Source organism: Dermacentor andersoni, chromosome 1 (genome assembly GCF_023375885.2).
Source record: "Dermacentor andersoni chromosome 1, qqDerAnde1_hic_scaffold, whole genome shotgun sequence".
NCBI lineage: Eukaryota > Metazoa > Arthropoda > Arachnida > Ixodida > Ixodidae > Dermacentor > Dermacentor andersoni.
The window spans coordinates 20,744,444-20,766,641 of record NC_092814.1 but is presented as its reverse complement, the minus strand read 5'-3'; the positions used below and the strand labels follow the sequence as shown (position 1 = coordinate 20,766,641).

General features: G+C 43.7%; 1 protein-coding gene across 2 annotated transcripts in view; it reads left to right on the top strand.

Annotated features, from left to right (window-relative positions):
• Positions 1-22,198, top strand: part of Tnks (tankyrase) — a 357,580-nt gene that overhangs the window by 6,129 nt on the left and 329,253 nt on the right. For both annotated transcript variants that reach the window (XM_050193320.2, XM_055061240.1), the window contains exon 2: positions 20,523-20,747. In XM_050193320.2, coding sequence (XP_050049277.1) covers positions 20,523-20,747 — 225 coding nt within the window. The remainder of the gene's footprint in view (positions 1-20,522; positions 20,748-22,198) is intronic.

Genomic DNA, 22,198 nt, shown 5'->3' with positions numbered 1-22,198 from the left:
GCCCTGTGTTGTCTTTTCTGGGCCTGTCTTTGTCTATCTTTGTCTATTGTCTTTGGGGCCAAATGCTGATGATCATTTTATGCAGCAGTTATATGATCACCTTTTGAAATATAGAGGAAAAAGCTTAATAATTACTGGTGATTTTACTCTCCCACAAATAGAAGGGCAAAATTGGAGTTATGGACACAGTCTTTCCTCTGACTTATTCATTGATATCATGCTAACTTTCAGTCTTCAGCAGGTTATCAGTGTATGTACTCAGGGAGGGAATATTCTTGACCTCTTATTCCTCAGCGAAGTTTTTGGTGAAGGAACTGTTGAAATTGAAACTGGCATTTCCGACCATGAACTGATTTTTTTTTCGTCATCGATGGCCATGAATAATGTCAGACTACCCCGAAAAAACATTCAGATTAGGGATTATGCTAAAGCAGATGATGAATCGATTATTGATTACTTGGACCTGCACCTTAACATTGTCCAGGATGATGTCGAGCTTTCATGGCAAAGGTTCGGGGAGACTGTTACTTATTGTATTGAAAGATTTATTCCATTGGAGGAGGTCAAGAAACCTCAATCAAACCCTTGGATCAACAGACATATCATCCAAATTAGGCGGAAGCTGAAAATAATGAAACGAAAACATAAAAAATCAAGGAGTTCGTACGTCACACAATTAAAAAATGAATTACTGGGAAAAGTTTAAGCTGCGCGAGATTCTTCAGTCACAGTCTTTCTGATTTCATTTCAAATGCTCCACAAAAGTTTTGGCACTATTTAAGTCAATCATAAAGGCAGAACATAAAATAAACATTAATGGTAAAATTATTGAAGACGGCCACATAATTGCTGAGCATTTTAATGATTACTTCGGTAGTGTATTCTCTGACCTAGATGATTTCGAACTGTCCAATACAAATAGGTCTGTCTTACATGATATAACGATTTCCCGAGAAGGTGTCTTGGAAACGCTCCTTAATATCAACGTTAGGAAATCTGCAGGCCCTGACAAGCTTCCGAATGTGTTTTTCCGAAGGTATGCAGAACAGATATGTGTATTCTTAACAGATTTTTTCAAATTATTCTTACATTTAGCAGAGATGCCATCAGACTGGCATAAGGCAAGAGTTGTCCCGATTCATAAAAAGGGCGATCACCTCACAGTGTCAAATTATCGTCCTGTTTCTATTACAAGCACATGCAGCAAATTATTAGAGCACATTGTCGCTGGCTTTATTTGTCAGTATTTGACAGATCACAATGTCCTATCCCCACTACAGCATGGGTTCAGAAAGGGATTATCGACTTCAACTCAGCTTGTGTCAGTCGTTCATGAAATCTCTGAAGTACTTGACTCGTCCGGACAAGTTGACATGCTCTTTTTAGATTTTAGCAAAGCGTTCGATAAGGTACCCCACGGAAAATTAATCTACAAGCTCGAGTGCATTGGTCTTCCATTAAATATTATATCATGGATCCAAGCTTATCTCCGACACAGGCAGCAGTTCGTAAAAATTAATAAATGCTCAAGTGTTTGTCAAGCAACTTTGGGCGTACCGCAAGGCAGCGTATTAGGACCGCTTTTATTTTTGATCTATATTAATGATATAATAGATGAAATCCCCGATGATGTGCATGTTAATTTATTTGCGGATGACTGTGTCATATTTAAAAAAATAGCTTCCCGAAACGATCACGCATGCTTGCAGAAGTCGGTTATTGCAATTTCCAATTGGTGTAAACTTTGGGGCATGGAATTAAATGTACATAAAACAGTCTTGCTGCGACTAACACGAAAAAAGGAACCTAGTATATTTTCTTATGTTCTAAACAACACAAAAATAACTGATGTTGAACAATACAAATACTTAGGCGTCGCATTCACTAACAGATTCTCCTGGTCAGACTATATTTCCCTTGCATGTTCAGCAGCTTTGCGCAAATTATGGTTCTTGAAAAGGAAACTTAAAAAGGCACCGGTAAACACAAGAATTTTAGCATATAACACATTCGTGCGATCAAAACTTGAATACGCAGCGGCTGTATGGGATCCTCATACCAAAAAGAACATCATGAATTTGGAACGTGTACAAAGGAAGGCCGTTAGATTTATCTTTGGAAAATATAAGAGAGAGGATTCCCCGTCCTTACTAATGCTTAGGAATAAAATCACTTCACTAGAACACAGACGTAAAGTTAGTCGTCTCCAGTTTTTACATAACATCATAAATGGAAAAATCGGGCTTCAAATGCCTCGTTATGTAACGCCTCTTAATGCACGAAAAACAAGACATAGACACAACTTTTCCCTTACGCCATTATTTGCTAAAACAAAATCTCACATGAATAGTTTTTATCCGCGTACTATAATCGAATGGAATTCTCTCCCTCTTGATGTACTTCAATCGGGGAACTTCACAAATGCATCGGAAAACTATTTTTATCGTTTTCTTATGTGAAATTTCCTGTATTTAGTTATGTTTAGTGCCCGATTGTTGTTTGGCACAGCGTTTTTATCCACACATAAATTCAAAGGTGCGATTCTTTTTGTTGTAGTTACTGTGCTAAGGGAAGCATTGTGATTTTTGTAACGTGGCTATGGGCTGCATCATTTTCATGCACTGTTTATATATACATTTTTTTACTATCTTTGTTGCATTGTTATTACCTTGTCAACTGTATTACCCCTCCTGCATGGGCCAGTATGTCGGCCTGCAGTATGAATAAATAAATAAATAAATAAATAAAATAAATAATAATTTCACCACTGCCAATTTGGACAGTGTCTGGTAATGAGAAAATGGCTACTTTATAAAGTGTTATTGGATGATCATCTTAATATTTGCTAAGATACTAACGATAGGCAAATGTTAATCTAAGGAAGAACACCTGTCTGTCTAGTTATATTAAAGAGAATGAAGTTCATAATATAGAACACTAAGTATTAAGCTCAACAAAACATAAATGAGGAATACAGAGTTAGCATTGCGAGAAATTCAATAGCAAGTAAGTTTTTTTGAGAATCTTTCAAATTAGTGCTTCTTTTCATTTAGTAAATGCTTGTGGATAATTGTCAACAATGTGTCCACCATCGACGTTATTGTCAAGGAATTGCGCCACTTTGAGCTTGCCAAAAGCCGCTGCGTCATTCCACAGTTCTCCCGACTCCCTAACGCGGCTGTGACGTCGTCTTGTGTGGACCTTACCGCTTCACCACCCTTAACCCTTTGAGGGTCGAATTATTTTGAAGAAAACTTTCCCGGGTGGTCAAATTATTTTATTGCGGATATTGAATGTACAAGATGTATAAAGTCGGGAATAAATAGTAAAAAAAATTAGGGAACAGTATTTTGGTGTCGGCATCACTCAGAACTGCAATATGTTCAATAGTATTTTAGAGTGTGGTACTCCTTGAAACACGAGTCTCCGCGCAGCCGCAGAGAGCGAGAATACCTCATGAGCGGCGGTGATAAACGAGCTAAGAGCCGTGCCAATCAAGATAGAAATCAACTTCCGCCGCCCCCGCGATAGCGTGCCGACAAAGATAAAAATCACGTTTCACGCGCCTCCGTTGCGGCGGAACCGAAACCGCGAAAGCGCGTTGCCGCTGAGAGCGAGAATACCTCGCGAGCGGCGGTTATAAACAAGCTAAGAGCAGCGCCAATCAAGATAGAAATCAACTTCCACAGCATTTGCAAGAGAGTGCCGACAAAGAGAAAAATTACGTTTCGCGCGCCTCCGTTGCGATCACGCGGCGAAACCGAAACCGCAAAAGGGGTGTGGCCGCAGTCTGCGCGACGCGCTGAAGCTTGAAGTCAGTTCTGTTTATCTCCCCAAGAAGGTAGCACAAATTTCAAACGCTTCTTGTAAGACCTAAGAGGTGGCAGCACCTCCCAGTAAGCGTGCATCGTCATTATGGCGCGAAATTTCAAACGGAGGGTCGAAACCGTACCCGTACGGCAAAGACCTTGCGGGACAGAAAACCGCCGCCGTACATGTACGGCAAAAACCGTCAAAGGGTTAAATGAGCACGTCACAAGTCTTGCGTCGTTCCATCAACGCCCACTTGACTCCAGCATTGACCAACCAGCCCCAGCGATCTCTCTCATTCAGGCAGTTGTGCGGCAAGAATTTGCAAACCTAGGTTTTCCTGCTGCCTGCTCCGTATCTCGGCCTGACGGCCGACAGGTGCCGAGTGCTACGCCTCACGGCAATCTGTATTCCCCTCCCAGGTACCATAACCCTACCGAGTGGAGAACTCTGGATGACAAGCCTATTTGCTTCCGTTGCCTCCGCATTGGCCTCATCGCTCGCCACTGCTGCACCTCCTGGACGTCGCTGTATTCGAGCTCCTTTTCCCCGTCTCCTCGCCCATATGCCAACCCGCGCCATTACTCGCCTCGCCGTATGCCTCCTACCTCTGGCGTATCCGTGGATGCCAGTCCTGCTCGCTCACCGTCACCTCAGCGCCGTCAGCCCCCGTTGCCCCAGCCACACTGCTATTCGTTGCCGACCAATTATGGACCCTCCCGGATGGAAAACTAGACCATGCAGCTCCTGGAGGTAGTGCTGCATTATCTTCGTCGTGTTGAAGTCCTCCATTGACCCTCCCAACAAACCAGAACTTACTTGATGTTCACATTCACGGCGTTAATAGATACTGGAGCCCAGGTGTCCATAATGAGTTCTAACCTCCGTCGTCAACTGAGGAAGGTTCTCACGCCTCCTACTATTCGAGCTGTACGTGTGGCCGATGGCAGCACTGTTGACGTCACTGGAATGTGTACTTCCTGTATAAGTATCGCCAACCACCACGTTCCTGTTCTTTTTACAGTGCTGACCAATTGTCCCCATGCCATAATCCTCGGACTCGACTTTATTACGGTGCATTCAGCTTTGATCGACTGTTCTGCCGGTACCCTTTGCCTTGAACTTCCTCTACTCGCGTATATTCGTGCCGAACTGCCGAACAACTTTAGTACGACCTCCTTCGTCCGCCTGTCGCCTTCGTCGATTTGGTATCTTTTCCTGTGCCCGATGGTGATTACGTCACCACACCTGTTCCTGATGTCCTTTTGATGCGCAATATCACTGTGCCCCACTCCGTCGTCACTGTCGCCGATAACCGGACATGCCTCCTCGTTGTCAATTTTGGCCTGACAAAGGAAGTTCTACCCAAAGGCATATCTGTTGCAACGCTCCGTGCTATTGGAGATGACCACGTCACAACGTTTTCTGCAAACGTCTGCTCCAATTCTTCACCATGTCCACAGGATGCTACTTGCCCTGAAGCAACATTTTGGCCCATGATTGCTGTGGACCTATTGCCTGAACAAGCAGCAGCTCTGTGTCGTGTTTTGGTTTCCTACCACGACATTTTCGACCTCAGCAACAGCCAACTGGGCCAGTCTTCAATTGTTAAGCATCACATAAATACTGGTGATGCCAGTCCTATTCATCGCCGGCCATATCGAGTTTCTGCTTCAGAGTGTAAGGTTATTCAAGATGAAGTGAACAAGATGCTTGCCAAAGGCATTGTTGAACCTTCGTCGAGCCCTTGGGCATCGCCCGTGGTGCCTGTTAAAAAGAAAGATGGCACATGGCATTTCTGCGTAGATTATCATCTAAACCGCATTACCAAGAAAGACTTCTACCCCTTGCCTCGCATTGACGACGCCCTCGATTGTCTCCACGGCGCCAACTACTTTTCATCAATAGACCTGCGGTCTGGTTATTGGCAGATTTCTGTGGATGAAAAAGACCAAGAGAGTTTGTCACTCCTGATGGTCTATATCAATTCGAAGTTATGCCATTCGGTCTGTGCAACGCCCCCAAGCAACTATCGAACGTATGATGGACTCTGCTTCAAGGGTTCAAATGGTCAACATGCCTCTGCTACCTAGACGACATTCTCTTATTTTCGCCTACATTTGAGACACACCTTGAGCGCTTATCAGGTCCGTGAGGCTGGGCTCCAACTAAATTCCTCGAAGTGTCACTTCGATTGTTGGCAAATTACAGTGCTGGGCTGCCTCGTCGATGCTTCCGGTATTCAACCAGACCCGGAGAAAATTCGTGCTGTCACGTCAAAGAGGTCCGAAGTTTTGTAGGACTCTGCTCCTACTTCTGACGCTTCGTTAGACTTCGCAGCGATTGACCGACCTCTTACTGATCTTCTGAAGAACGACGTGCCGTTTATGCGGGGCCCTGCTCAAACTGCCGCATTTGCCCACCTCGTCAACATTCTTACCACGCCGCCTATACTAGCCCACTTTGACCAGTCCTCTCCTACAGAGGTACGTACCGATGCCAGTGGTCACGGTATCGGAGCCGTCTTAGCCCAGCGCCATCAGGGTCAAGATTGCGTTATCGTGTACGCTAGCTGCCTCCTCACAGTAGCGAAGTGCAACTATTCGATTACAGGCCGTGAATGCCTGGCTCTCGTCTGGGCGGTTTCCAAATCCCGCCCATACTTGTATGGCATGCACTTCTCTGTAATCACGGACCACTGCACGCTCTGCTGGCTTTCCTCACTCAAGGATCCTACTGGCCGACTTGGTCGCTGGGCACTGCGGCTGCAAAAATATTCCTATATAGCAGTTTACAAGTCGGGCCGATTACATCAAGACGCAGACTGTTTATCATGCTATCCAGTGGACGAACCACCCGCCGACCCTGACCCCTATACCGACGCTTGCGTGTTCTCTTTGTTTCTTAGCTGCTACACGTCGCCGACGAGCAACGCCGTGATGCCACTTTGCGCTCCATCATTGAAGGCTTGGAATGTTCACCTTCTGATTCGTCCCTTCACCTGTTTGTTCTCCGATATGGTATTATACCGCCACACTGTACGCCCCGATTGTCCTGCCCTACTCCTCATCATTCCTAAGCACCTCCGGTCAGCTGTTCTCCAAGGACTTCATGATTTACCAACGGCAGGTCACCTTGGCGTCTCCAGCACCTACGACCGGATTCGCCGACGCTTCTTTTGGTCAAGCCTTGCCCGCACCGTCCGGAAATACGTTGCGGCGTGTGAAAAATGCCAGCGCCGAAAAACACCATCGACGCTTCCAGCCAGGTGCCTTCAACCGCTTGGCATTCCTTTGGAGCCGTTCTTTCGTGTTGGCTTGGACTTACTTGGCCCTTTCCCTCTATCCACATCTGCCAACAAGTGGGTCACTGTGGCGACAGATATGCCACATGCTATGCCATCACCAAAGCGCTTCCAACGAGCTGCGCCACAGATGTCGCTGATTTTCTTTTACGCGACGTGATTCTGCAGCATGGTGCTCCACACCAACTGCTCACAGACTGTGGTCGGACATTTATTTCTCAAGTCATCGCCGACATCCTGAAGTCCTGCTCCACTAAGCACAAGCTGACGTCTTACCATCCACAGACCAGTGGTCTCACTGAGCGTCTGAATCGTACGCTAACAGACATGCTTGCAAAGTACGTGTCGTTCGACCACACTGTGCCCTACCCTATGTCACTTTTGCATATAATTCTTCACGTTACGACACTGCCAGTTATTCCCCGTTCTTTCTGCTGTTCGGCCGAGACCCCACATCGGCCACCCGACGCATCCCTTCCATCCGCCGCAGCAGAGACCAGCGAGTATGCACTTGACGCCATCACCAGGGCAGCCAAGCACGCGAAATTGCCCGCACTCGCCTCCCGACGTCTCAAGAGAAGCAACGGCGCTTGTTTGATCGCCAAACACAGAGACGTCCACTTTTTGCCTGGATCTCTGGTACTCCTGTGGTCCCCGACTCATCACGTTGGCCTGTCAGAAAAACTCCTGTCTCGGTACACAGGCCCATATCAGGTGCTGAGGGCTGTGACTCCGGTTACCTACGAAATCGCCCCAGTTAGTACCAGTGCCTCATCTGCCCCAAATTCCACTGACGTGCATGTCGCATGCCTCAAGCCATATTACTCTTTGGTTATTACCGATATTTAGACACCCCGGGACGGCGCTCCTGCTGCCGGGGGTAATGATAGATGCATATTGCATGTTTCTTGTGGCCGATGCATGCGGGCTCTCCGACAAAGACGACAAACGCTCTCTGGCTCTTGAGCTGGTGGCTGAACTGGCCAGCGCTGCATTATCCTTTGTAAATGTACTTTGTAAATAGTCTCTAGTCTTAATCCTTTGTTCGCATAACAATATGAATATACTTCGCCCTAATTGTAAAGTCTGGCAAGTATGCACTGCAAGCACCAGAATGTCGTCTGCTAGTGCTCCTTCCTGTGTCCGACCCCCTTAAGAGGACATGTCGGTAGTTGTTGCTACCTTCCAAAATGTTTGAGTCGTGTTATCTCCCTCTGGGGGTACAATTTTGTTGCTAAATTGCACTCAATCAATAAATCTTATCAAAATTTGATTTCCGACAAGAGAGTTTGGGGACACCAATACAAAAAGTAGCCAGAGGTCGCGTGAAAGGGCCTCGAGGCCCATGCACAAGGCAACATACAGAGGTGTGAAGTTAACTTTTAGTAAATTATTTGTGTTTGCATGCTCCAATGCCTGCTGTATTTGAGCAATATATGTAACCGCTGTGGAAATGCCTCTGCACAGGCTGACGGGGTGATTACAGAAATGTTGTACTTCCTTATTAGCGGGATGTTTTATATGTGAGGCTGTTTCATGTTGAAATGAAGCACATAAAAATTTGGACCATTAGTGTTCATGACACTAATGGTGTGCTTTATTCAAGATGAGCCATGATATACCAGCAGCAATGGCGAAGTAAAGCCCAACCAAACAATAGAAATGCAGTTAAACCTCCATATAACAGTTTGTAAAATTGGCACTTCATTATACGAAAATTTTGTTATACTGAAATTCGACCTTTTATGCAAATAAGAAATGTCACCAACTGCTTTTTCTTAAATGGAGGAGGCTATGTAAATGTCCAAATTATTGGGCAATTGGAAGAAAATGAATTTCACTGACAAACAAATTTTCATATTGTTGACTTTGAGAGTTTGTGACCAGAGCTAAGGTTTCATGCCACATCGACGATATCTTCACATTGGCGGCATTAAGCGAAACCTGCGAAGCTATCGCGACCACTTTGCTGCCGCAGCTGATTAAATTGTCTACAGTGGGTCAACGTTGTGCAGTGTTTCTTGTATTGGTTCCATGAGTAAAATATGTTCCAGTCTTGCCCGAAAGGTGAAGCATTGATAGTGATAACAAAGTATTAGACAACTAACGAAAGTTTGTAGTTTTATCGACTGTATAAATTAATATTTGCTTACTAATGAAATTAATAAGCATGGTGCTACATGTGCACAGGAAAACATGAACAGATCTCATTTGATGACTGTAAACACTTCGTAGCTCAACGCTAGCGTGATGAAGAGCTAAGGCAGAGGGTAGTGAACGCTTTGTCTGCATCTCGCTTGAATGAGTCTCCGAAACTTGAGATTATGCAACCTCCAGCACTAAATGCTTGTTAAGACAGCACATTGCATTAAAGATAGGGGGCACAGGCAGTGTATGCGTCAAGCTGCACCATTTGCTGTGATGGCCACGTTATCGAGTGGGAAAAGACAGCACACATCAAGCCACCATCCTTCACAGCTCACCTAAGGCTCACCCATGCTCGCTTTCCCTCGCACCCACAGTGCGTGTCCACGGGGCATGATAAGATTGCAGTGGCAACCATATGCACACAATATTCAAGCAACGCGACGGCCAGACACTGTCGTGTCGCAGCACGGTGTGGAGCAACCACTTGGATGCAGCGTCACGAAAAAAAAGTAGCACCAAATTTACATAGTTGTCCAAGTAAATACTATCGTGTGCCTGCAAAGAAATTGTAAATGTACCACTAGGCCAATGTTTTAACTAAGGTGTATTAGATCTAGCTTTAATATGCTGTCATTGCCAGTGGAAATCTGTTTCATGCCTCCAGATGATCATGAAATGATGATGTTTATTGGCATCCTCTTTGAAAAGGGGCAGGGGGAAGTAGTCACCTAGCCTGCTTGATTTAATGAGGTGTTACTACGTCTATCTGTTTAGCCTTTTGCTTACCTGATCTCGATCCTAATTCTCGTATTTGCAACCTCTGTTACTATATTGTACCACTACCTCCACTTTCAGTGGTTTAGGTTCTATCAATCCCTTCCCAGTTTTTTTTTCTTCCACCGATACTCCAGTCGTCTCTTACTTATCTCGGCTGCTGACAAGTTCATTTTTCTAATATTTAATCCGAATGCTTCTGGAAAGTGGACCCTCCATACATGTCTCGCTGGGTGAACATCTTCGCATTCCATTATGATTTGCCAAATGATTTCCGTCTTTTAAGCATGAAATGTTTTTAGCTCCCATTGTCTGTGACCTTCAAGTGATCTTGAGCCAAAAGCCAGAGCTGTTATCCAGGTTCTGGCAAATGAGAACATCCGGGCAAGTTGCAAGAACAAGACGAGATCATCTGGGCAAGCAGTCAAAACTTTAAAATAAAGCAGTCTTGGGCCCCGACCCTTTGTACAGGACCGAATTACATAAGCTAGTTACTGCTCAAACAAGTTACAAAAAATATTACTTCCGAGTTCTTCCTAATGTTTGTTCACAATATCACTCAAGCTGTAACTTCTAGTATGCTGAAGTTTTTTTTGTCATTTCCAATAGAGACATTCAAAAGGCAGGTACAGGGCACCATACACTTCATTGTCATCTTTTGGCACTGAGACAGGGTTGCCTGTGCTCTTCTGAGAGCCATTGGTCTGCGAGTTTCATAGCACGGGTTTTGCGTCGCCTCGAGATGGTGCCACACTGTGTGGTGCCTCCTTCAGGTGCTTTTCATCTTATAGCTGTCAGGTGCTTTTCATCTTATAGCTGGGCAATGCGCTCTGTCTCCCTGGCGTCTTTCGCTGCCCGTCGTGCCGCCTTCAGCCAGTTTTCTTCTAGCTGGGCAGCGTCCATACGGACCAGTGCACAGTATGGCATGGTGTGGTGGGGTGTGCCATTGCGAACATAATAACGTCTTTATTTGTGTCCTATAAAAATACACGACACAGGAGACCTGCAGCAAAAGCTGTCATGAATGACAGCTTGACAGAGCCGTAGGCCCCCCCCATACACGGGGCAGTTACGTAATGACAAAAAATACATATAATACATGGTCACGTTTGAAATTGCACTTCCCGAGCGTACAATGTAGCGTACACAAATTGTGATGAAATAAGGCAAGATGGAAATACAAATTACAAGTTCACTCGTACTAAAACAACATAATCAACGATGGAGGAGTCACAAAAGAAACAACATAAATGCAGTTTCACTTATTCGCAAGAAATAACAGTAATACATATACAATCACGGTTTAGAGAAACAAAACAGATGAAGCACACATTGTAAATTCGTAGAAGGGAAGACAACCATTCCCTCACCATGTACACTGTTCGGGATAACGGGGTAAAGAAAAACTTGGTTTGCAGAAACGAAAAGTTAAGAAAGTTAACGGCCTAGAATTTGTTCAAGTGCTGTCGAAGTTCTTTGAATGTTATATCTTCAAGTTTAACGTGTTCATTATTTAATCTATTAAGTAACCTGGGTAATTTGTTCTGTAGTGTCTGTAGACCATACATTGTTTTATAAGTTCTCACTTTCCAGGGCATAGTGTTATGTGTCAGGCGGGCAGAAGCGTTTTCCTGTAGGTTAGCTAAACGTAAGAAGGAGCTATCATTTTATTTTTCATTTTTAAATGCTTTGCCTAAGATGTAGTCAAACAATTTGGCAACTGGGATTACGTTCTACTTGTCAAAAAGATGCTGTGTGTGAGAGTATTAGGGCAAGCCCTCAACAATTCTAAGGAACTTTTTCTGCAACCTGCGAAGCCTGTTTAAGTTTCCCTGTGTTGTGTCAGACCATATTAGATGGCAGTAGTTTATTCTGCTGGAAAGCAATGAATTATAGATAAACAGCATAACTTTCAGTGGAATTATATGGTGAATTCTGTATGTTAAACCTATTACTTGTGCAAGTTTAATTGCCAGGCTATCCACATGAGCATCCCACGACATATGTTCATGAAAAGTGACATTTAATGTTTTAATACTGGAAGTAATCTCAATAGGTGTTGCATTTAATTAGATAAGTTTGCTGATTTATATGTTTGTTTTTAGCTCAAAATATTACAGCTTTTGTTTTATTCTCATTAATCAGGAGGCTATTCCTACGTATCCATTCATCTAATTTTGCTAATGTGAAATTAGCTTCGTCGACAAGGTCATCAATACCTTTACCACCTATCTATATGCTGGTGTCATCAGCGTACATGATAAATTTCACACTTTTATTAATTTTAACAATGTCATTCACATAAATATTAAATAAAAAAGGCCCTAGAATGCTACCCTTTGGGACTCCTGAGGAGGTAGGTAGTGGATCTGAGTGATAGCCATTTATGACTATTTGTCGGCGGTATTCTAGATAACAAAGTATAAGAGGAGCGACATTGCCACGAAAGCCATAGCGTTAAAGTTTTTGAATTAGAAATTTGTGATTAATGCAATCAAATGCCTTTGGTAGGTCAATGAAGATGCCCAGAACAAGTTTGCCTTCCTCCAAATGCTGTAGTAGGTGTTCTTTTTGTGCTAGCAAAGCGAGTTGAGTGCCCATCCCCTTATGGAAACCATACTGACTGTCGGTTAGCAGATAATGTTTTTGCTCAAGTTCAGTTAGCTGCCTTAATATAACTTTTCAAAAACCTTTGAAAACACAGGAAGTATTGATAATGGTCGGTAATTTCCCAAATCGTTCTTATCACCTTTCTTAAAAAGTGCAATGATGCGCGCTATCTGCATCCTATGAGGAAAGGTACCTTCGTTTAAACAGAGGTTAAAGATGCAAGTAATGCACTGAGATATAAGATTAGCAACTTATTTTATAGGCTTAATTTGAAGGCCGCCAGTATCCCTGGCACTACTGTTCTTTAGGCTGAGAATTGTAGTAGTTATTTCCCCCTCATGTACTGGATAAAGAAACATAAAACTGGAATTTTTAGGAATGTATTCAAGATCATTGATCGGTGCGCAGTTTGCTCCAATCTTAACAAAATGTTTGTTAAAAGCATCTGCAAGTGCTTTGTGCTTTACCTCAATACCATTTATTTTCATACTATCTGTTCAGCAGGAACATTGTAATTTAACAGAGATTGCAGGTTTTTCCATGTAACATCTGAAGGTGAACTCGGAGAACTAAAGGCATCGAAACAATGCTCGCACCTCGCCTTTTTTTATGTTTTTATCTAGATGATTCCGAATTTTCTTCAAATGGCGGAAAAGTTCTAGATCTTTGGTCTTTATGAATTCAGCATATAAAGCATTCTTTTTGCGTATTCGAACAGATAGCTCAGGGGAAATCCATGGCTTACATATTTTATTCTGTTTTACGCACTTCAACGGAAAACAAGCGTTGTATATTGGTTTTGAGAGGCTAAAAAAAGCTTCATAAGCGTCATTTGCATCTTTAGATTCAAATACAGTATTCCAGGCTGTTTGCAGGATATTGGTACGAAACATAAAAAGATTTTGTTCAGTCATTGGTTGAATAAGGTGTGTCGACTGCGATTCCTTATTCTGTAGATGACCCTTGTAACATAGCAATATTGGCATATGGTCGCTCAAATTCGACACGAATACGCCAGCTTTAACTGAATCTGGATTTATATTTGTAATGAATACATCAATTAGAGATGACATATTCTTGGTCACTCTGGTAGGCAGTTTGATAGTATTCCAGCATGCATCGCATTTTAATAGCGTTTTAAGCCTGAGTTTCGGTGAATAATTTTTCATCATGTTAATGCTGATGTCCCCACCTAAAATTATGTCTAATTTGGTGTCACTAATGAACGCTAGAAAATTATCCAAGTATTCAAGAAAATGTGTAACAGAACCACTTGGAGGGCGACAATGAACAGAAAACACTGTGTTATGAAGTTTTACAGTCAGTAACTCATAGTCCTGAGTTACCATCGAAAACTCATTCAATATTTCACACTCTAATGATTTTCAAGTTAAAATGCACACCCCACCCCCACGACCGGTTGGTCGATTCAGATAGAAAGTATTATATAATGGAAGCTGGAAAATATTCACGTCATCAGTACACCATGTTTCCGTCAGCATAATAATGTCAAATGATTCTTTCGTTCAATGAAAAGTTGTAGGTAATTTTTCTTGTTAGCAAAAGATCGGATGTTTAGGTGAAAACATTTGAAAGACTTCAGAAATGTTGGTTCTAAATGACTAGTAAAAGTGTGCGGTAATACATAAGGTGTACTAGGTACATTTGCCATAGCAGTGTTTCAGTTCAGCTGATTGTTGACGAGAACCTTGTTGTTGTGCCATACATACTTGTAGTTGTTAGTTTTGGCCAGAGCTTAGTTTCAAACAATAAGGCGCGTGTCCTTTTAGTTAAGTTCTCCGACAAAATAACACTTCCATTTTCACTGGACAGCTTTTTTCCTGCTTTGCCACCATTTATCCCTGATAGCCTGGTTGGCAAAACGACAGATTATACCGGGTGTCTTATCTGCCTTTGAAGGCAGGCGATGGGTGGCCACTATATCATTTTTCAGAAGCTGCAGCAAGTTGTTTAGCACAGTCAGCTTATTTATTTCAAGGCGCAAGTTTTCATTCTGCACCGACTTAATTCCATGAAATTCAAGGTTAAGCTTTCGACTTCTCCATTCCAAATCGTCCACTTCCGTTTTCAGTTGCATCATTTCACTGTCTTTGGCCTCAACCCTTTCTATTCTTTGCTTTAGTTCCTTTACTTCACGTTCATTCTTTTCTATTCTCATTAAGAGCTCGTCGTACTGTTCACTCATGAGCTGGACCGTGTCTTCAACACTTTCAACCGTCTTTTTTAGGGGCAGAAGGTATTCCAGTTTCTTGTTTATGGCTACCAACATTGTTCTAACATCCTGTGCATCTGAGTCATTATCAGCTTTGTCGGGTGGCGGAGCACGACCCTTTGAACGTCTGCAATTTGTACAGCGCCACGCACTACGGTACTGCTCTCCCTTTGCTTTAATTGTAGCATCAGAAATCCCTGCACACTTTCCTGTGTGATACATATATCCACAGTCACTACAGTCTATTTTGAAATCTGGTTCATCGAATTGCACACCACACAGCGAACACTCTTTTTCTAATGGCATCACGGCACCTTGGCAGCAGCGGCAGCGGTGGCGTGCGGGAGAATATAATAAAACAAATTAATAACTGACCTGTAATCAGCAGAGAAACTTCTTAAAAGTGTACGTCCCTTGCCGCTACACCATGCACTACACCCATCTTAAGATTGTGGCTAGCATCATCTCCAACCAATCTGCTTTACCGGTTGCCATTTCGTGCTTACGTCTACTCGCGATTACAGGAGAGCCAGCAATTTATCTTTTTTTTAGCACACACATGCCTGATCCTGTAATGCATACTTGCTCCGGCATGTTTTGTTCTCAGCTAGCACAGGCCTCAGATAGCTAGGCATACCCCATTGCATTATCATACAGATTTTCCCTCCCGATTTCTTGCTGTTTTTGTAAACCTCCGTGATCTTTTTTTTGTTTCCGTCCTTTGTGTCCGTGTCCAATTTACTGTTTCTTTTTCTCTTTCTTTTTTATGACTCCTGGTTGTCTATTTACACTTTCAATTACCCTGTACTTGGTTGCCAACTTTTTTTACCTCTTCCTCAATTCTGTTATGTGCTTTAGAGGAGCAGATATTTGTGCGCTTTGGCTGACCATTTCTTTTCATCCATGTTCCTTCGTCTTTAATAAAGTGAAAATGAGGCATCCACCCAATTGTAGCAATTGCTGCAAAGGAAACCCATACAGGTGCCTCAAAAGAAAAGCCTCGCAGTTTGAAGGAAAATTCGTCCTGGTTCAGTACTCGAACCAGGACCTCCGCCTTTCCGAGGCAGCTGCTCTACAATCTGAGCTAACCAGGCGGCTAGCAGATGGCAGGGCAAAGTCGAATTTATCGACAACTAGAAGCTAGAAGCAAAGGCAGGAGTTTGACATAACAGTTCTGCGGAAACCTGCACTCGTGGCAACCCCCTCAATCCACCCAAACCCCCTCAATCGTAGCAATTGCTACAATTGGGTTGATGTCTCATTTTCCCTTTAATAATTACTTCCCTCCACCTTGTGGGTTTCTGCAGAACTGCAGTATGGGGTTGCTTTGTAGCAATTGCTACAACTGCGTGGATGTCTCATCTTTCCTTTATTAATTACTTCTCTTCACCTTGCAGGTTTCTGCAGAACTGTTACGTCAAACTCCTGCCTTTGCTTCTAGCTTCTAGTTCTCGATAAATTCGACTTTGCCCTGCCATCTGCTGGCCGCCTGGTTAGCTCAAATGATAGAGCGGCTCCCCTGAAAAGGCGGTGGTCCTGGGTTCGAGTCCCGGACCAGGACGAATTTTTCGTCAACTGCATGGCTTTTCTTTCGAGGAACCCGTATGGGTTTCCATTGTAGCAATTGCCACGATTGGGTGGATGTCTCATTTTCCCTTTATTACTTCCCTCCACCTTGCGGATTTCCGCAGAACTGTTTCGTCAAATTCCTTTGTCTTTCTTCAAGACTAATCTTGCTCTGTGCTTCTCTGATTTCAAAAGTAGCCCAACCCTTGTCACCTTGCTTTACCTCATTTACGGTTTTACCGTGGGCCCCCAAAGCCAGTTGCCTTGCCGCCCTCTGGTTAATCCATTCCCGACAAGATTTCTGATTTATAACACAGAATTGCATTCATGAACGTTAGCACTGGCACCATTACACTTTTCTAAATTCTTCGCACCACCTTGTATTTTTGTAGCGCCAAAGTGGCTCCATGTTTCGTTATTGCTGCATTCCCCTTCTTTTCAACCTTTTCAATTTTAGATTATTTGTGTTATTGCCAGATGATAATTTTTTTGGCATCCCCTTTGAAACAGGGCGGTGACAAATAGTCACCTAGCCTGCTTGATTTAATTGGGTATGCTGTACAGTGCTCGGTGATTGATAAGCGATACTCTCGTATAGCAGCCGGTGATACTTGCGCCACCGGTGAGCGCTGGGTAACCGCTGAGGGGGCCCAATTGTGTCACGGTGCATCAAAATGTGACACAAAACTGTATCAGCTCCCCAGCATCCAATGGTAGCCCCAAAAAATGTTGACTGCCATGCTGTCAAAGTATTGCATTTCAATTGCTGAGCACTGTACATGTTTTTCATTCTAGCATTTTTGTATACGTCTTCCTAATCTTTTTTTTTTTCTTCCTCAAAACTTCTTTATCTGCCTTTTACCACTACCTATGCTTGTAGCGGATCTGGTCCTGTGAATCTATTTACAGCTTTTTTTTCCACCAATACTCTAAATGTCTCTTGCTTATCTTGATTTCACACTGGTTGATGCTTCTGTCCATATCCAAGCGCTTCTGGAAGGTGTATGTACGTTACCTACGGGTCTCACTGGGTGAATCCCTTCGGATTACATTAGGATGTGCTGAGTGGTGTCTGGATTTTTGCTGCAACATACACATGCCTCATCTTCTTGCGAATATTTGCTCTGGTATGTTATTGTTTTTAGGCAACCAGCTCGCGTTTCTAATAGCAAGGCACTGCCCTTTGTGTTAATGTACAGATTTTCCCTTCTAATTTATTTCTTACCATTCTCGTAAATCTCCATGGTATTTTTGTTTCTGTTCTTTGCATCCATTTCGCTGTCTCTGTTTCTCTCTTTCTGATGACTCCTGGTTGTCTATTCATGCTTTCAATTATCCTGCACTTGGTTGTCAACTTTCTTGACCTCTTCCTCCATTCTGTGTCCACCCTTTTCAGCTACAGATAATTGTGCACTTTGGCCTTCCATGTATTTTCATCCATGTTTCAGAGCCTTTCTTCAAAACTAATTTGCTCTGCGCTTCTCCGACTTCAAAAGAAGCCCAACCAACGTCACCCTGCACTGCCTCATTTGTGGTTTTACCATCGGCTCCCAAAGCCAACTGGCCTACCGATATTTGGTTAACTTCAAACCCAGACAAGATATCAGATTTTAAGTGCAGAATGGCATTTGGCGAATGTCAGTGCAGGCACCATTACTCCTTTCCAGATTCCTTGCACCACCTCATATTTATTATGACCACAAATTGTGTATGTTTCGTTATTGCTCCATTCCGCTTCCCCTTTACTTTCAGATTATCTTGGTGGGTGCCTGAGTAAGTCTTTCCTTCGTTTATGTATACACCGAGGTATTTATATTGCTTGAATATGGGTATGACTTGCTGTTGAATTGACAGCACGTAATTGCTTGTATTTTCATTAAAGATCATGATTCCTGATTTCTTTGTGGTAAACTTAAGGCCTAGATTTGTCGCTGCATTGCCACAGATATTTGAAAGTGTCTGTAAATATCTTGCATTGTTCGCTAGTAGCACTATGTCGTCCACATACATTAGTCTGGGGACCTTCTGTTGCACCATTTGACCACTACGCATGTTGGATAAATAAAACCCTAATTCGCTGTTTTCTAGTCTTTCTATGCCCTTAACATAAAGTGTGATCAACAATGGAGACAGAGGACATCCTTGCTTCAGTCCTTGGTAAATTTCTACCGCTTCATTATTTTTTTCAGCCTTCCCATACAATTTGCACTTGGCTGTCTATATATCTCCCTCAGCAGCTCCACGAAATCATCTGTGCATTCAGGCTTGAGAATATCCCATAACAGTTCCCTGTCTACATTGTCATAGGCTCATCTAACATCTAGAAATGCTTGATAAAGGTCCATTCTGAGCTACAGAAATCTCTGTCTCACTTCCAACCCAGTGAAAATATCCGATTTTATGACAAGAGAAAAGAAAAGCCTGCTGACCGCACCGTAACTGTCTAGCTCTAGCACTCCGCTGACACCTGAACATCACTCAGCAGTGTGGGGAAGGAGGAAAAGAGACAGAAAGATGACAGAGATAGGTGACAAGTGAAATTTTCTGGCTGGTCAAAAACCAGCGATGCGACAAGCGACAGCGATGGATGCACGCAATTTTGGAGCGACGACTACAAGTAACAAGTGACAGATATTGTCATAGCGGAGGGAGATTTGCTGCTTGTCGCGTTGCCAGTTTTTGGCTAGCTAGATAATTTTGCTTGTCACGTGGTAGTCCATGCGGCGGCTTTCGCCAGAAACAGTGTGATTGCGCAACAACATGGCAGCAACCCATCCGCCTGCTTTGATCTGAATTCACTCTTGCAGCTTACTCTCTGCCATGACAGCAATAAATAAATAGTAAAATCAGCCATTGCTTCGTCTCGTATCAGGTGAGGACAAATTATTGGTGTTGTCTTGTCATTATTGAGATCAGTTTGTTTTGATCCTGTTAGGTATGGGACGCCACCGAGAGCTGCGAAAGTGTTTTCAACTTTGCTCACTAGATGACGCCACAGCATTTCATGCTGGCGGCATGGAACGAATTTCCACTGGTGGTGATAGCATACTAAAGCTTAATGCACCGTGGTCAAAACATTGGCCTCATGGTAGGCTTGTGATTTTAAGGGTGCATAATTGTATTTATTTGGACAACAATGTAAATTTATTGCAACTTTTTCTTGCAATGTCATCCATGTGGTTGCTCTACACTGTGACATGACAGAGTCTGCCTGTCGCATTGCTTGTAGCTGTCGCTTGAGTATCATGTGCATATGGTTGCCACTTATATGGAACATGATGGTGTCAGGGTCTTGTGTTCAGTGCTAGTACCGCTGCTCTCCCTCTGTGGCTGCTCTCTGCTGTGCAGTGCGCGATTTTAGAGGTGCCTTCACAATTGAAAGCGCATGTAATTCAACCATTTGACCATCTGCACTTGAGCAGTTTCTAATTATTGCCTCAGTATTTGTCCGCGGCCGCAGTGAAATTTCGTTATATTAAAATCGAGTATAAATGTACTTCGTTATGTTGGAGAATACATAATGTTCTATGGACAAGAAGTTACAAAAAGTAATTACTTTGTTGAGAATTTCGTTATATTGACGTTTAACTATTTTCGCTGATTTCGCTCTGGTGCCATGTCGTGGTGAGCAGCAATACCATGATATTGGTACGTTCAGCCTCCAAGCTGCCCATCTTCATGCCAGCTGTTCTTGAAGGCTATGGTTATACTGAAGATGAGTTTAATCTGTTTCTGGTTTGGAGTTTGTAAGTTGAATAACTTTCACTTACGTGCACCAATCTCTCCAATTCTTTTGAATTCAGTGCATGATGGTAAATGGGACTATAAAACGAAATATAATAATGGGGTATGTTTTCTTTACTAGGACCCAAGAGTAAATACTAGTGCAGAGGAAGTGGTTGATGATGTAATGACATCTTGCCTTTCTCCAAGCTTGTGCTTCCTTTTGTGGAGCTGTGAGCAAGTCGAAATGATGTCACAGTGGTCAGTGGTCCCTTGTATACCCGACGATACAAATGTATATTGCAAGTTTATTTAGCGATGCATAACAGTTGCAACTGTGCTGATTGTGTGCAGGGTTTGGGCGGCGAGATGTGGTCGACCATCTTCTACAAAATGGGGCCAATGTTCACGCCAAGGATGATGGTGGTCTGATTCCCCTGCACAATGCCTGCTCCTTTGGCCATGCAGAAGTAGTGCTGCTCCTTTTGAAGCATGGCGCTGACCCCAATGCAAGGGATAACTGGAACTACACACCACTTCATGAAGCAGCAATCAAAGGAAAGGTTGATGTGTGCATAGGTACGTGTGGTGCTTCAGTTGATTTAGTTAGGTTTCGGCTAATGGTTTGCACTACAGTCGAACCCACTTATAACAATATTCAGGTGCCACGAAAATTCTATTGTTATAACCGATAATTGTTACAACCGGGTTGCATGAAAAAATCAAAGTAAGGGGATGGCAGAGTTGATGTGAGAAAATATAATGGCGGGGAGGCCACTGCCCTTCCCCACCACCTTCCTCCATCTGGCTTCCAATTGTGTTCACTCGTTTAACTGCTTCCTGGGCACTCCGATTGTGTGAAACAAGCCGCAGCTGTCGGCATTAAAGAGTGGCACTGCTATAACAATTGCAAAGGGGTGTCAAGGGGGGCAAGCGATATGCGAACACCGCCGAGGCACCGCATTGGGGGCCCCAAAAGGGGCCTTTTAAACATTGCAAGAAGGCTGCCGCAGCAGCCTGTCAGCTTGAGCACTTCAGAAGAAACGCTGAGGAGAGATCGCCACAAGCATCTCGCCACATCTCACTGGCTTGCACAAGAAAAGCCTATGTCCATCAGCTTTGCAGGCTTTATGCGAAGCTTGCCGACATCCTTCTTCAATACATCCAGGTGGTCGACATAGTGCAGCGGAACGTTCCTCATGAAAACGAAGCCCTGGAGGGGGACTCAATCATCTGCTGGGCCTCCTGTGAGGACAAGTTGAGACAGCCTGCCCTACCGTGTCATCGCTGCCGTCGTCGCCGTCGCTATCTGATGCAAGCACGTTTGCAACGATTGCATCATCAGTTAGAAGCACTTAGTTTCTAAATCTATAGCCGTGTGCGTTGTATTCACTGGCAATGTCGTGCATTGCCGATGATCGGCGGCCAGATCAGCCATCTTCAGTTTAGGCGGCGAGTCAAGCGAGGCTGAGAAACTTGTGGCCAGGGACGTTTTCGACGTAACCAACAAAGACGAACACGAGTGATTAAGCTGTTTGCAAAACTGCGCTGACCAGCGAGCCATACAATAAAGAACCAACTTTAGAGAAGGGAAGCTGTACCTTCTGCAGTGCTATGAAAATAAGCAGCGGCAGCGCATGGAACTTACGCAGGTGGACGCCAGATGGCGCTGCTCAACCAGGAAGTGGAAATAGTTTTTTTTTTGAGCAAAATCCAATATGGCCGTTTTACACCGGTCGGTTGTAAGATTTGGAGGTCGTTCCCACCGCTGTCAACCAGATGTAAGATTTGGAGACGAGCTTGTAGGATGATCGGAGGAACTTGGGGCGACAGGACTAGGCGAGCAGGGTTTATTTACATTATTTACATTTGAACATGGGATACATTTACACAGTCTAGCGTGACTCCCAAATGGAGCCTGCAAGACGAAGCATACAGCAAACGAGCACACAGCTCACGAGTACATTTCGAGCACGACGACGAGCACACTCTATCCGCCGACAACAGCTCGTTATAAGCACTCCGTTCGA